Below are 12,627 nucleotides of genomic sequence, written 5' to 3'. Positions count from 1 at the left end.
AGCAGAAAAGCCAAATATGTTAAGTTCAGCAATGGCATCACTCACTCCCAATATAGAAAACGAGAATAAAAATATTTTCCTCTCATTTTGTTGTCATAGGACTAAGTGGTTGCACTGAGTAAGAATGAACAGTAGTAATATAATTCTGAAATGATTGATTGCCACTGTGCTTTACTGAAGAACAAACTTATTTAGCCCTTTTCTTTTGTTCTTCCTTTTTCTGCATGACAAGGAAACATTTGCCACTGCTAGTGAAATGTGTTTAATTAGGGTGCTGTCATTTCATTTTTGGCAAAGTACACAAAAATGCTTCAATCTGATGTTGTTTTCCTCTTCTTGCCTTCTAGCAATACATTTTTTGAAGTCAAATCTATATCCAACCAAGTATGGAAATTTCAAAGATATCAGCTAATCATGACATTTCATGAAAGGCCAGTTCTCCCACCACCTCTGATCATTTTCAGCCATATGACTATGATATTCCAGCACCTCTGCTGTAGATGGCGGAAACACGAAAGCGACCCGGATGAGAGAGACTATGGATTAAGTAAGCTCTCAACAATTACAGACATTCCATTGCCTTGCTCAGTATCTAGTGTTCGATGTGAATGAGGGTTAAGTCTAGCACTGTGATAACCTTCTCAGGAGAGAACTAGTAAATGCAGGTTCCTATCTATTTCGGTTCATTTTACTTGCATTACCTAACTCTTAGCTCTCCTCACAGCATTAATGAGATGGTGTTGCCCTCGGACTTTTTGGGTTGCTTCACAGTAATGAGTTTTGTTTTGCTATTGCTGTAGGTCTGTTACTGCTGGAATACCTCTTCTAGTTCTTTACACTTCTGGATCCTTCATTTTGTTGTCAAAAACACAGAGATAACATTCCTATTTTTTTGAGTAAACAGCACCTATGTCCCCTCAACACACTTTTTGCCTAGATGAAATGAGAGAGAGAGGAATAGATATTTTATAGACACGTGTTCTCTCCTTGACATTGATTCAAACTGGAGGAGTGGTTTCTCTAGACACTTTAATAAGAACTCCCATAAACATGATGGAAAGCCTGTCAGATTATTTTGATAACATTTTCACCTTTCTTCCCTATCTAGTTCTTAAAAGTAGAAGATATACACCTCCCCCAGTGTAGATGACAGAAGTAGGGAGCTGGGGGATGTGCATTTCTTCCCAGCTTTAGCCCATACCACAGCCCACTTCTTTGCAGTAGTGTAGCTGGACCCTTGTGATGGCACTGGAGCTGCAAGCACAACCAGACTGCTCTCCTCCGATTCACATCACAGTGTGTCTACCACAGCCTTTGCTGTTGCATGCAGATTTCACCTTTTGCCACATCAAGCAGACCCTCTGTACCCTCATAATCCTTTCATAGCAGGTCTTCTGATTTAATTAAACTTTTATTAGCTTACAGGTGGAGTTTGGCTCCCACTATGTCTCCTGTTCTGTACCAACAGCTGTTTTTAAATCTCATGCAACCAAAACATGTTCAGGTTCTCAAAGTGTTTGCCTGCTTAAGTCTTGCTGTCTGCAGAAGCATATGAAATCTAATCTACCAGTTTGGTAATCAGCTGTGTCTCTCTGCTTTCATAGCAAAATACCAGATAAATTTTAAATCCACTTTTGAAAATTTAGTGCAGGTTTGTTCAATGAGAAGAGTGTCCTGAATTTCACGTTTGTTTTTTTCCAGATTCACTTCTTTTCCATTTTTTCCACAGAACTTTTCATAACCGAGGATGAACTGAAAAAAGTCCACGATTTTGAAGAGCAATGCATAGAAGAATATTTTAGAGAAAAGGATGATAGATTCAATTCTTCCAATGATGAAAGAATCCGTGTCACTTCAGAAAGGTGCACTTTGTTTGTTCTCTCATATATTGATGTAGAAATATGTTTCGATTGCCACTCTCACCCTTTCTTTTTCTTTAAAAGGAAAACATTTGAGGTAGTTTTTAATAAATCTGAACTAAAAAGTACAAGGATACAAGGTGGGGAAAAATTCTCTCTTTTTTATTTATTTATTTTTTCTTCTTAACCAAAGGAAATTTTCCTCGACATTTTGAAGACTTTAAGTCATTTAACCAGCTGTAATTATACGAAAATATAATAGTGTGACAAGTGCAAGTCCTTCCATTTCAGTTTACAAAGCAGAATTTAAGGACACAAGTGGTCAGAACACAGTGGAAGGGTAAATGAGTGTTCCTTGATGAAAACTCCCTTAGATAGTGAAGGAGCCTTGTTTCAGGGTAGTCTTGCTGGGCTAATTGGTTCTTTGAGAGTAACGGGTATCTTGCCATTAATTTCAAAGGAAGTAGACATTTCACCTACACCAATAAAACACAGAGAAGACTAATAAAATATATGAGTTTATTGAAAATTGGCAGTCCTCAACACTCCTAAAATGCATGAATCTGTTAATCTCCTATAGTGTTTACATCCTTTTGTCATATAGCAGCTAAGCAACAGAGCTAAATTTTGAAGACAGATTTAGTTGTTTGATGAATGTCACTGTTGCCAATAAATATTCTAGGGTAATATTCTGTCAGATATTCAGGAAACTTGAGAACTACTGAAAACTCTGTACTCTGAATACTCTACTTCATCCTGAATGCAGCTAAATGTGATCAGGAAAGTAGTCTTTGTAATTGATTACATAGTTTTAACACTTTTCTGCTTACCTGTAATCTTCTAGTAGAACTCCTCATGCAGCTGTGCCTGAAGTATGTTTCCTAGAGGTGGAAAAAAAAAAAAAAAAAAAAAAAAAAAAAAAAAAAAAAAAAAAAAAAAAAGTATAATTTTGTTTTTTTAAATAAATCCCAGAGGTAGGAAGAACAAATATAATCAATATAATCACCCAGATTAAAGAAGAATGAATTCTTCTGGAATCAGAATATGCATTCCTGAAAATGGCACTCTCAAGACTCATACATTTTAGGGAAAGGTATTAGAGAGGAAGTGTGGTAAAGCATGGAATGGCTTCCTTACAAAGAATGTTCAAGTAATCCAGCAGCATTCTTTCTGGAAGAGACAAATCAGAAATGAACTGATAAAGATCTACGCAGCTCTGAGTGCAAGGAGATGGTGAGCAGAAATCAATTGCTGACTGTCCAAGAACAAGAAATAGGAGAGCAACAGATTAATCTAGCAGAGACGGATCAAAATAAATAAAAACAGGTGATTTTTTCATGTAGTAAATAATAGAACAGACTGAAAATGGTGGGATCTGAATAGAAAATGGTAATGTCAGTTAAAAGTCTCCACTGATTAAAATGTAGACTAGACAAACCTCTCTAAGACAAATGATGTAAGGACTACAGAGATCTAAGCTGAAAGTGGCTGGAGACTGGAGAATGTAAAGGAGAAAAATTACATATGCTCCAGAGAAAGACAGTGAGCTAAACTGATCTGTGGTTTGAGGTCCTTGTGCTCTGATAGACCAGGAATGAAAAAACTAATCTGAACATGGTAAATGCATATTCAAAACTCTGTTCAGTCATAGCTTCACTTTTGGTGACAAGAAATACAAGGTATGTTTGAAGCCTCTGTAAATAAGTAGTAACCTGGGACCTCCTCTACATTAGGCAAGTGCTCTTAGTACTGGAAAATGAACATATAACAGGCTGTCTATGCACTTTGTTTTGTCCCTGTTTTGTTACAGAAGGGGAGCACTTCCCTTTACTTTTAATGAAATGTTTTAAAGTACCTCATTCTAGAGAAGAGTTCATGATTATGAGTCCTAAATGAAGACCAGAATGTGAGATTCAAAAAGAAATAATTTTTTAAAAAGTATCTTAAATAACACACACTTTAAGAACCAGGTTCACAGATCTGATATTTTGCCTGTAATTATGGTTGACCACGTATCCCTTAAAGTGTTTTGAATCTTAAAAAAAGAAACATACTTTTCCCGACTTACTGAACATTCAAACATTTAAAATACAGCCTTATAGTTTCTGTATAGAGATGTATTTGTACAATTAACAAAATATGAAGCAAAAGAAAAAAAAATAAAAATAAAAGAGAGACAGAATGTGCAGTCTACAGTTTCTGTTTCAATGTCCTGTCTTTAGCCTATAGTATTAGACCAAACACAGTACCCACATTATAGTCTTGAGATCATCAGCCTAGTTAGCTAGCCAATTAACTCAACTTCATATGGTGTAAAATTGAGCCAAAACACCCTGAGAAGCTGCATGGTGTTTTTTTTTCTGCACTTCCTTTTATAGGAAGCTGAGGATGCTGTTAGGCTGGAGGAGAAATAGGAACTGGGACAATGCCTGAGTTACATATCTGTACTTGGACTGCTCATAGCCTTTCCTCTCCTCCAGGCATCTGTGATACACTTAGCTCCCAGGAATGTTTTCGGCATTCCCTTCAGCAGCTTCTACCTGCAGCTGGATCTACCAGCATGCCTTGAGGGCTACCTGAAAGAAGAGCAGCTGCACATTATGCGAAGACCAGTAAGCCTGAAAGAAGGATTAGGGAGCTAGCACTGGAAGGGAAGAAGGAGAAAGGAATAGTCTTGCCTTGAAGATCAGCCTGTATAGGCCTCAGAGACAAGGAGGAGCCCAGGAAAATGAAGGAAGATACATTTTTTCTTGCTGCAGTGGACTGGATATAAATAAGCAATTTCAGCTACAGTCTCTGTGGTTGTACTCAGTCAGGATCACAGTACCTTGCCACCTAAAACATGCAACAGTTTATATTCTCACCTTGAAACAGTCCACCCTGACATTCTGTCGGATCTGTGTGGATTCGGCAAATACCTTGTCATTCTTACTGCTTAGACCACCGCCGAGTCATCCAGATCTGTTGTCACCACACAGAATCCCACCTTTACCTGACTTTTTCACTTTCCAAGATCAAAACATGAAACCACTCTTGACATTTGTCCTTCCTTGCTAGCACAAAGCCCCAAAAACAATCTTTTTGGTAGGCATTTTTTCCCTTATAGCCAAGACTTGACCCCTTGTTGACGCCAAAGGGAGCAAGTTCTCATCCTAATAGTATTTAAACATCACATAAAGTGGTTTGAGTAGACATTATGATGTTATCTTTGACATTCTATAGTATTGAGTACTGTAGCTTATTAGTACTTTGTAGTCAGTGCAACTGCACTAAGAGCATCCATGAATGAAGACATAGCTGGCACTCTGGTTTCAGATATAACAAAGCAAAGTTCACAAAAACAGATCAGAACTGATAAAAAGGTCAATACTGCTCCTAGGAGATCAGGTCATAAGTGCAAAGCTGTGCTAGGAAAGACTGTGAGTCTCACCATGTCTCTCTGCAATCATAGTTTAGGGATCTTAGGCTCCAGATGGGAAAGCAGCCAGGACAACTCAATACCCTTAATCTGCTGAAACCATCATGCCTGGGAAAAGTGGCTTGCCACTTAAACAGGTAATGCCTTACCAAAAAAAATCAGGGCAAGTATCATTACTCTGTTAGAAGCTTGAGAACTGAATTCAGAAGGAGAAAACCATTCTACAATCACCTTTTAAGACCCACTTTAAGAGACTTTCAATGTCTGCAGCCTTTGCAGTAGCTGAAAAGGATTTTGAAGACATAAAGGATACCTGAAAAATGGACAAAGGTCTACAAAGGGACTTGTGAACCTAATTCTAGCATTCAGTTAATGGTCTAATTCAGTTAAAAGGTCTACTTCTGAAAAGAGCACCTTGCTCCCATTAAATCACTGCTTCAATTAAATTATAAATGAATAGTTGCAGAGAGGTTAAAAATTGCTGTAACTAAAGTGAATGCCAGCAATCATCTCCCAAATCATAATTAAAAAGGTTGGTTACAAAGGTAACACCTTTGTCAGTTTGTGTTTTTCCCAGTTACTGAGTATTGTGTTCAGCTAGTCTGTTTGGTTTTCTATTAGAAACTTATAAGCTTCAAAAAAACACACTGGATACACAATTAGATGTAGTCTCCTCTTTTTTTGTTCTCAGGCCCATCTGCTAGGATAACTTGGCACCCTCTCATACATTGGATAAATCTTGCTGTAAGGAAAGGCACAGGTGCAATAGTGGCATCATACTTGGATACTGTGAGATTTGCCAAAAGGTTTCTGTATCTCCAATACACACAGAAGAAAAAGAAGAAGAAACAAACCTAAAGAAAAACTTGAACATTCTTATTTTGTAATAGCCTTTTAATTCAAAACTGTTCCTGAAGGAATCTTAGCTTTGACTGTCTGTTTGCTGTCAAATACAGAACAATAGAACATTTCACTTATTAAAGCATCTTAAGGTCCAGATTATGACTGTTTCTCCATATCTTCTTATGCCCCTAGTGTTTGGATGATGTGATCATACCATATTTCCAGTAGGATTATTCCCACAGCATATTGCTGTTCATTGTGCTGAATGTCTGCAGAACTGAGCATTAAATTAACAGAAGAATATCCTTGATTAAATGCATGCATATTTGTTGGAAAGATCTGGGAGTGTACATATGTCAAACATATGACAAAAATTGACTACAGTCAGGTAACAGCTTTGGGTTTGAGGGACATCACCATCACTTGAGCTCTCTTTTTATGAATAAAAATTGAATAGCTAGGCCTCATCCCAATAAATATATGTCAGAACCTCTCAGCTATCAATGAACATATGTCATTACCCTTTGTTTCTGTACTCTTTACCTCACCAAATTCTTAGATAAATTTCCCGTTACTTTTGATGTGATCAAATCTGTGATTAGTTCCATAGCAAACAACAGGCCATGTAAACCAGAAACCTCTCTTTGGCTTGTTCAGAAATAGTAGCAGTCTTACCCTGTGTCCATAAAAATACTGTTCTTCAGTCCACAAGGTTACTCAGATTGTTTTCTATGTCTGGCAGCCCTAAAACTGTCAAGTTATATCTGTCATCATCATCAAGAAGTTATTATGGAATCCGAATGTGTGGTCAGGCACTTAATTATTAGCTGATAAATATTTCAGGAGTATATTTTTCATAAAAGAACAGTTTAGATAACTGGCATCATGAGGGAAAATTCAGCTATTTCTAACATAAAGTACTTGCTTACTCTAAGTTCACAGTTTAAAACACTGTAAAATGACTGTAGAAAAGTCATACTGTAGTTTAAATTAGGATCACACATTCAATCAGGTAGCTTTTTATCTTTGGGATAGAACACACCTCTATGCTAGTATCAGTAAGCAGCAGACTGATCAGTTGACGCTCTGGAAGAGCTTCCTGAGCAAGCAATACCATTTGTCTGCTGAACATCTTTAACAGAGTTTGGGGCGCATAAGGTGGTGTAGATGGATTTTGAATTTTAACTTATCTTTATTTCCACTTGTTTCAAAGACCTATTGGCTGAATATCACTGCTTTGTAGGAATTAACCTATTTTATTTTTCCCCTTTTTTAAGGGTGGAAAATATGGCCATGCGACTGGAAGAAGTAAATGAGCGTGAGCATTGCATGAAGGCCTCTCTGCAGACTGTTGACATCAGACTTGCTCAGCTGGAAGATATGATAGGGAGAATGGTGACGGCATTAGAAAAACTGACTGGCATAGAAAGAGGAGAGACAACCAAGATACGATCCAGGACTTCATCTGACTGTACCGATGCAGCCTACATTGTGAGGCAGAGTAGCTTCAATAGTCAAGAAGGAAATACTTTCAAGCTGCAAGAAAGCATAGATCCTACAGGAGAGGAGTCCATGTCCCCGACATCTCCTACAATTACACCTCGCATGCGAAGCCACTCTTTCTATGCAACAAATATGAAGGACAAATGTGGGTTGGAAAAGTTTGATAGCATTTTCAAGGAAAGATCTCCAAGCCTGCACCGGGCTAGCAGTTCCCACTCAATAGCAAAAGAAGGAAAGGTTCCCTTAGCCCCTACCAGCACTTTGTCAATTGCCCCAGACTCCAGAAGGCCTTCATCTTGTATAGACATCTACGTTTCTGCAATGGATGAGATGCATTCTGACACAGAGCCTCTTGACAGCTCCATAAATATTCTTGGTACTGGAGATGTAGCCCTGCAGGCACACATAGCCTCTTCCATTTTAGCCAACAGTGCATATATTAGCAGTACACCTGGTGAAAAAATTTCTGGCAGGAGTCTTGATTATGAGGAAACATCCGGGATAGAAACAAGAGCATTTTCTTCAGACTATTCACAAATCACAGACTGCCAAATCCCCTGGGATTCAGACCCTCCCTTGTACCACACTTTAGAGCGATCTAAAAGCAGTCGTTACCTGGCTACAACTCCATTTATTCTGGAGGAAACACCAATAGTGAAATCTCACAGTTTTATGTTCTCTCCATCTCGAAGCTACTTCAGCAGCCTTGGTGTCCCAGTCAAAACAGCAGAATACACAAGTATTACAGACTGCATAGACACAAGGTGTGTGAGTGCTCCCCAGACCATTGCAGAGAGGGCCAGCTTCCCTGGAAGTCTCGGTGTCAAGGTGGAAGACTTGGGATGCTGCCATCCAGAGAGAGAAGCAGAATTAAGCCACCCAAGCTCTGATCATGAGGATACTGAGGCCAAGGATAAGAAGGGGATTCCCTTATCTCCTCAAGACAGCAATGCCACAAGAACTCTGACCAATAGCATCCCACTTCCAAAAATAGAGCGGGCTAACAGCTACTCTGCAGAGGAGTCCAATATGCTGTATGCACAGCACACACGGAAGAGCTACTCCATCAGTGATAAACTTGACAGACAGCGAAATGCAACAAGCCTGCGAAACCCCTTCCAGAGGAGTAAGTCCTCAAGGCCAGAAAGCAGAGGAGACAACCTGTCCATGAGGAGACTATCAAGAACAGGAGCATTCCGCAGCTTTGAAAGCAAGCACAGCTAGGCCAAGACAAATGTTGCAGGAAGTCAAAAGGTCATCTGCTCTCCAGTCCATTTTCCTTAGCAAAATTACCATGCATCATATTGACATTCCACGTCAATTCCAGTTGGCATTAGCCACCGGTCAAGGGAGCACACTGTCAGTCTCAGCGTCACCTGCTGAGTTACTGCATCTTGACCCAGTTGACATTTGCACTTAAGGAAAAAGGGAGGGATGAAAAATTTACAGAGACTTCAGTAAACGACAGGAATAAAAAGACCCCTACAGGAAGTTTTAAGTAATAACTGAGTTCAGAAATCTGCCTTCTATTGGAAGGCATCCTAAGATCCGTTATTCACAAGTTCTTAGGACACAGGAATTAACCTGCAAAAAGAGATGTACAGATTAGATGTCCGAAATTTCAGTCATAGCTTCTTTTTTGTCTGTTTCACCATTCTGATAACTGGTGAAAAGCATCTGTTATTTCTCTGAGAACAGGTGGCAACCAAAACCAGAGTCTCCCAAATATCTTGCAACCCTACATTTGTATAAATGAAGATGATCAAGATAACAACCATAACGTTTGCTTGTCTCTTTTTGAATCACATTCTAGTGCCACAGAAAAACCAGTTTGTATTTTCAAAAGCAGAAAGGGAACAGAAATGCCTTTTGTACTGCATCATAAGCAGAGGAAAAATTTGTGTTGAAATATCAGGTGATTTCCTGATGAAATAGGCATTCTGGAGTCTAGCACAGCTGAGCAAGCTCAGGATGAATGTAATTAAGCGGAATAGTATATATTTATTTTTTTATGACACTTGTCATCAATATGTTGCCTCACTAAATCAAAGGATGTGATAGTACAATAAGAACAGGATGATCAGAGCAGAGTGCAGTAATATTGTCAGGTTCTCACTGCTCTATTTAATTAATTGTACAAGCTGGGGAAGCTTACCCACAGGGTTGCCACCAGGCTCTTCTTGCTGTTCCATTTGAGCTGCCAATTTTTTGCATCATTCCCTCACTTAAAAGTATGCCCCTTTTTATTTTCCTTTTTTTTTTTTCTTTTTTTCTTTTTTTTTTTTCTTTTTTTCTCTTTTTTTAATGAAGACATATATTTGCATTTGAACATTTCAAACTATATAAGATTTGTCAAGATCTATCTGGTCTTAATCCAGATTAACAAAATTAGACTGAAGTTGCTTAAAGGAAAACATTATTGTCAGAATACTGGAAAACACTGAAAAGTATGTATAGTTTTAAGGTAAGTTAAAGAATCAAAGTGAAACTGGAGTTGTCTATTAACAGGAAAGCCATCAGACGCAAGTGTACTTCTACCATTCAACACCATATTATGGAAAACACATTTTAGTAAAATAAAGTATATCTGATCCATAGCATACCTATGGTGTTTGTTTGTAGGTAGTAGAAACTCCACTGACCCTACCTAATTTCCAAAGGTCCACAGTACAAGCAGGATTTTCAGAGGTGTTACGGGAAGTTATCAGAGTAGGCAGAGGGGAAAGGGTACTCAGGATGTAGAAAAACTGTAGAAAACAATAAACAGCAACTGGACCAAAATTTCATATCCTTTATGAAGGGACAACTCTTAAGCTTCAAAGGAGTTGAAGCTAGTGCTGTTAAAAATTGAAACATCTCTATGATGACCAAAACCTGTGCAGAATCAGGTCTTTTTTATTATTAAATAAAAGCACGCGCAACTAGGGTAAATGTTTCCCATTTATTCAAATGGGAGATATCTTCCAAATCTCTAAGGCAGCTTTGAAAATGTAGGCTGACGTTTTCTCACTAGGATCTCACCCTGGGAGACCCTAAGGACCATGTGAGAGTTAAGTCTGAAAGGCAACAAGTCCAGACATAAAAATAATCATCCAACTCAAGACAAGAGGCAAAGAAGATGAAAATCTTTACGTACTGAGTCACTACGTTGGAAAGTTTGTGAAATAAAGAAATGCAACATGGAGATGCTAAGCACAATGTGTTTCGTACTTCCTGCACCAGTGTGTTTCTTTCTTTGCTCTGTTTGACCAAGCTTTCAATGAGCTAGACTCCACCAAGACACCATGTTTATGCAATTGCCTTGCAGTCCATGTGCAGCATTATAGTCACATGGCAACACCAAGAAAGGTCAGAAACCTTTCTGTGCATTATGAAGCATGCTTGTGACAGGCTGATTGTTGAACAGTAGCAAAAAGCCCAGGGACAAAGGAACTTATGTTTAACAATCTGCTTCAAATGTGCCAACTTTTGTTAGCAGCCTTTCACTAAGGCTTCTCCAAATCTATTTGTCCTTGACGAGTATAGGGGGATCTTCTCGCTCTGTTTTCTTTGTTACTTTTACGAATGTCTTCTAAAACAATTTGTGGACTCTCCCACCTCTACCATGCGATTGGCCTACTCTAGAGGAACTTCAAATTACTTAGAAATTTGTCAGTAGTGATTAGTGAAGTAGTCCAAAGGACAGGGCTCTCCTCTGGGGTAGACTTCATTGCTTAGTTTGTCAGGGTAAAGGAATTTGCCAAACCCAGAAGCTGTATAAATATTTAAGATACAGCACTTTATTGATCTGGAGCACACATTCCAGGTAAAAAGGAAACAGGACACTTTATTTACCTCTTAAAATTTGCCATTATATATAAAATGTAAAAAAATCAGATGTTAAAAGTGTGATTGCAAGATGTCAGAAGACTACTTTTCCTGAATGTTTCCCATTTATTCTATGATGTGGTGTCTGTAGAATATAGTATGATGGATGTTAGGTTATTTCATCTTCACCTGCTTTTGACACGCTGCATCAAACTGCTTCTTTTTCAGTTTGGTGGTCAAACACCCATTCCTTGCAATGGGATCAGATTTCCCACTTCCAATGTTACTATGACCATTTAGTGAGAGTAAAAGTCTTATCATCCATTATGCCATGTACCTATAGCATGTGCCATATGACGTTCTGTATCAGAGGCTAGCGCTTATGAAATATATATCTACACATATATACATATCTCCCATGTATAAACCAGTATAGTTGTGACATGTGATAATATTAGTGAACGTTACAGGACAATTTTATTATCACGTTATAAGGTCTTGTTTGTAAATCTGTAACATTCAATAAACTAGCACATGTTGCATCAAGCATTAAGTTCCACTTTCCAATTATTAGCATACATATGGAATATGCATTTCTGGTCACAGCGTGTAAGTTTGGCGTGTTTCACACATTTTTCTGTAGAGCTCCACTCACGTGTCTGTATGAGCTGCTGTATAGACCTCTAATGAGCCACTGTGGGCTGTGACAGGTGAGTTGTGGTAGTGTGAAAGATGAACTGGCATGTTATGCAAAAGATTATAAGATAAATGAACTTTAATAATATTTTGAAACTCAACTGAATTTAGCTGTTTGTTTACATACGCTGGCCAACTGAGGAAGCAGTGTACAGTATTTTATAAATATTTTCCTATAGTAATCCATTCTGTTGTTTCCAGTTTAAGTGATGCTGTTCTACAGTTGGGGTATACACTTGTGCTAGGTATTGGGTAATAGCACATTATTCTTTCACAGTAACCTTGTGGAATGACTGGAATAGTTTCTCTTCCTTACAGTCCAGTCTCTTTTTTTTTGTGCGTGTCGATGAAAATGCATGCATTGTTCCATGAGTTTCTTTGGACTGCTATGAAACTTAGCATTTTTGCATATTGCCTGCCTGTAAAGATGAATCCAGTTAGGAATGAATCCAAGCTTTTGGATGTTTACATTATTTCCATTATGTTCTGTCTTCAGCAAAG

At 38.3% G+C, this 12,627-nt stretch overlaps 1 protein-coding gene across 4 annotated transcripts in view; it reads left to right on the top strand.

Annotated features, from left to right (window-relative positions):
- The window catches only part of TRPM3 (transient receptor potential cation channel subfamily M member 3), a 123,658-nt gene extending 111,686 nt beyond the window's left edge, over window positions 1-11,972 (top strand). For all 4 annotated transcript variants that reach the window (XM_072360616.1, XM_072360614.1, XM_072360617.1 and 1 more), the window contains 3 exons: window positions 348-547; window positions 1,730-1,862; window positions 7,398-11,972. In XM_072360616.1, coding sequence (XP_072216717.1) covers window positions 348-547; window positions 1,730-1,862; window positions 7,398-8,847 — 1,783 coding nt within the window. In that variant the 3' untranslated portion in view covers window positions 8,848-11,972. The remainder of the gene's footprint in view (window positions 1-347; window positions 548-1,729; window positions 1,863-7,397) is intronic.
- The last annotated feature ends 655 nt before the right edge of the window (window positions 11,973-12,627 follow it).

This window comes from Excalfactoria chinensis, chromosome Z, assembly GCF_039878825.1.
Source record: "Excalfactoria chinensis isolate bCotChi1 chromosome Z, bCotChi1.hap2, whole genome shotgun sequence".
NCBI lineage: Eukaryota > Metazoa > Chordata > Aves > Galliformes > Phasianidae > Excalfactoria > Excalfactoria chinensis.
The sequence above is the reverse complement of the archived record's forward strand: the minus strand, read 5'-3'. Positions and strand labels throughout refer to the sequence as shown.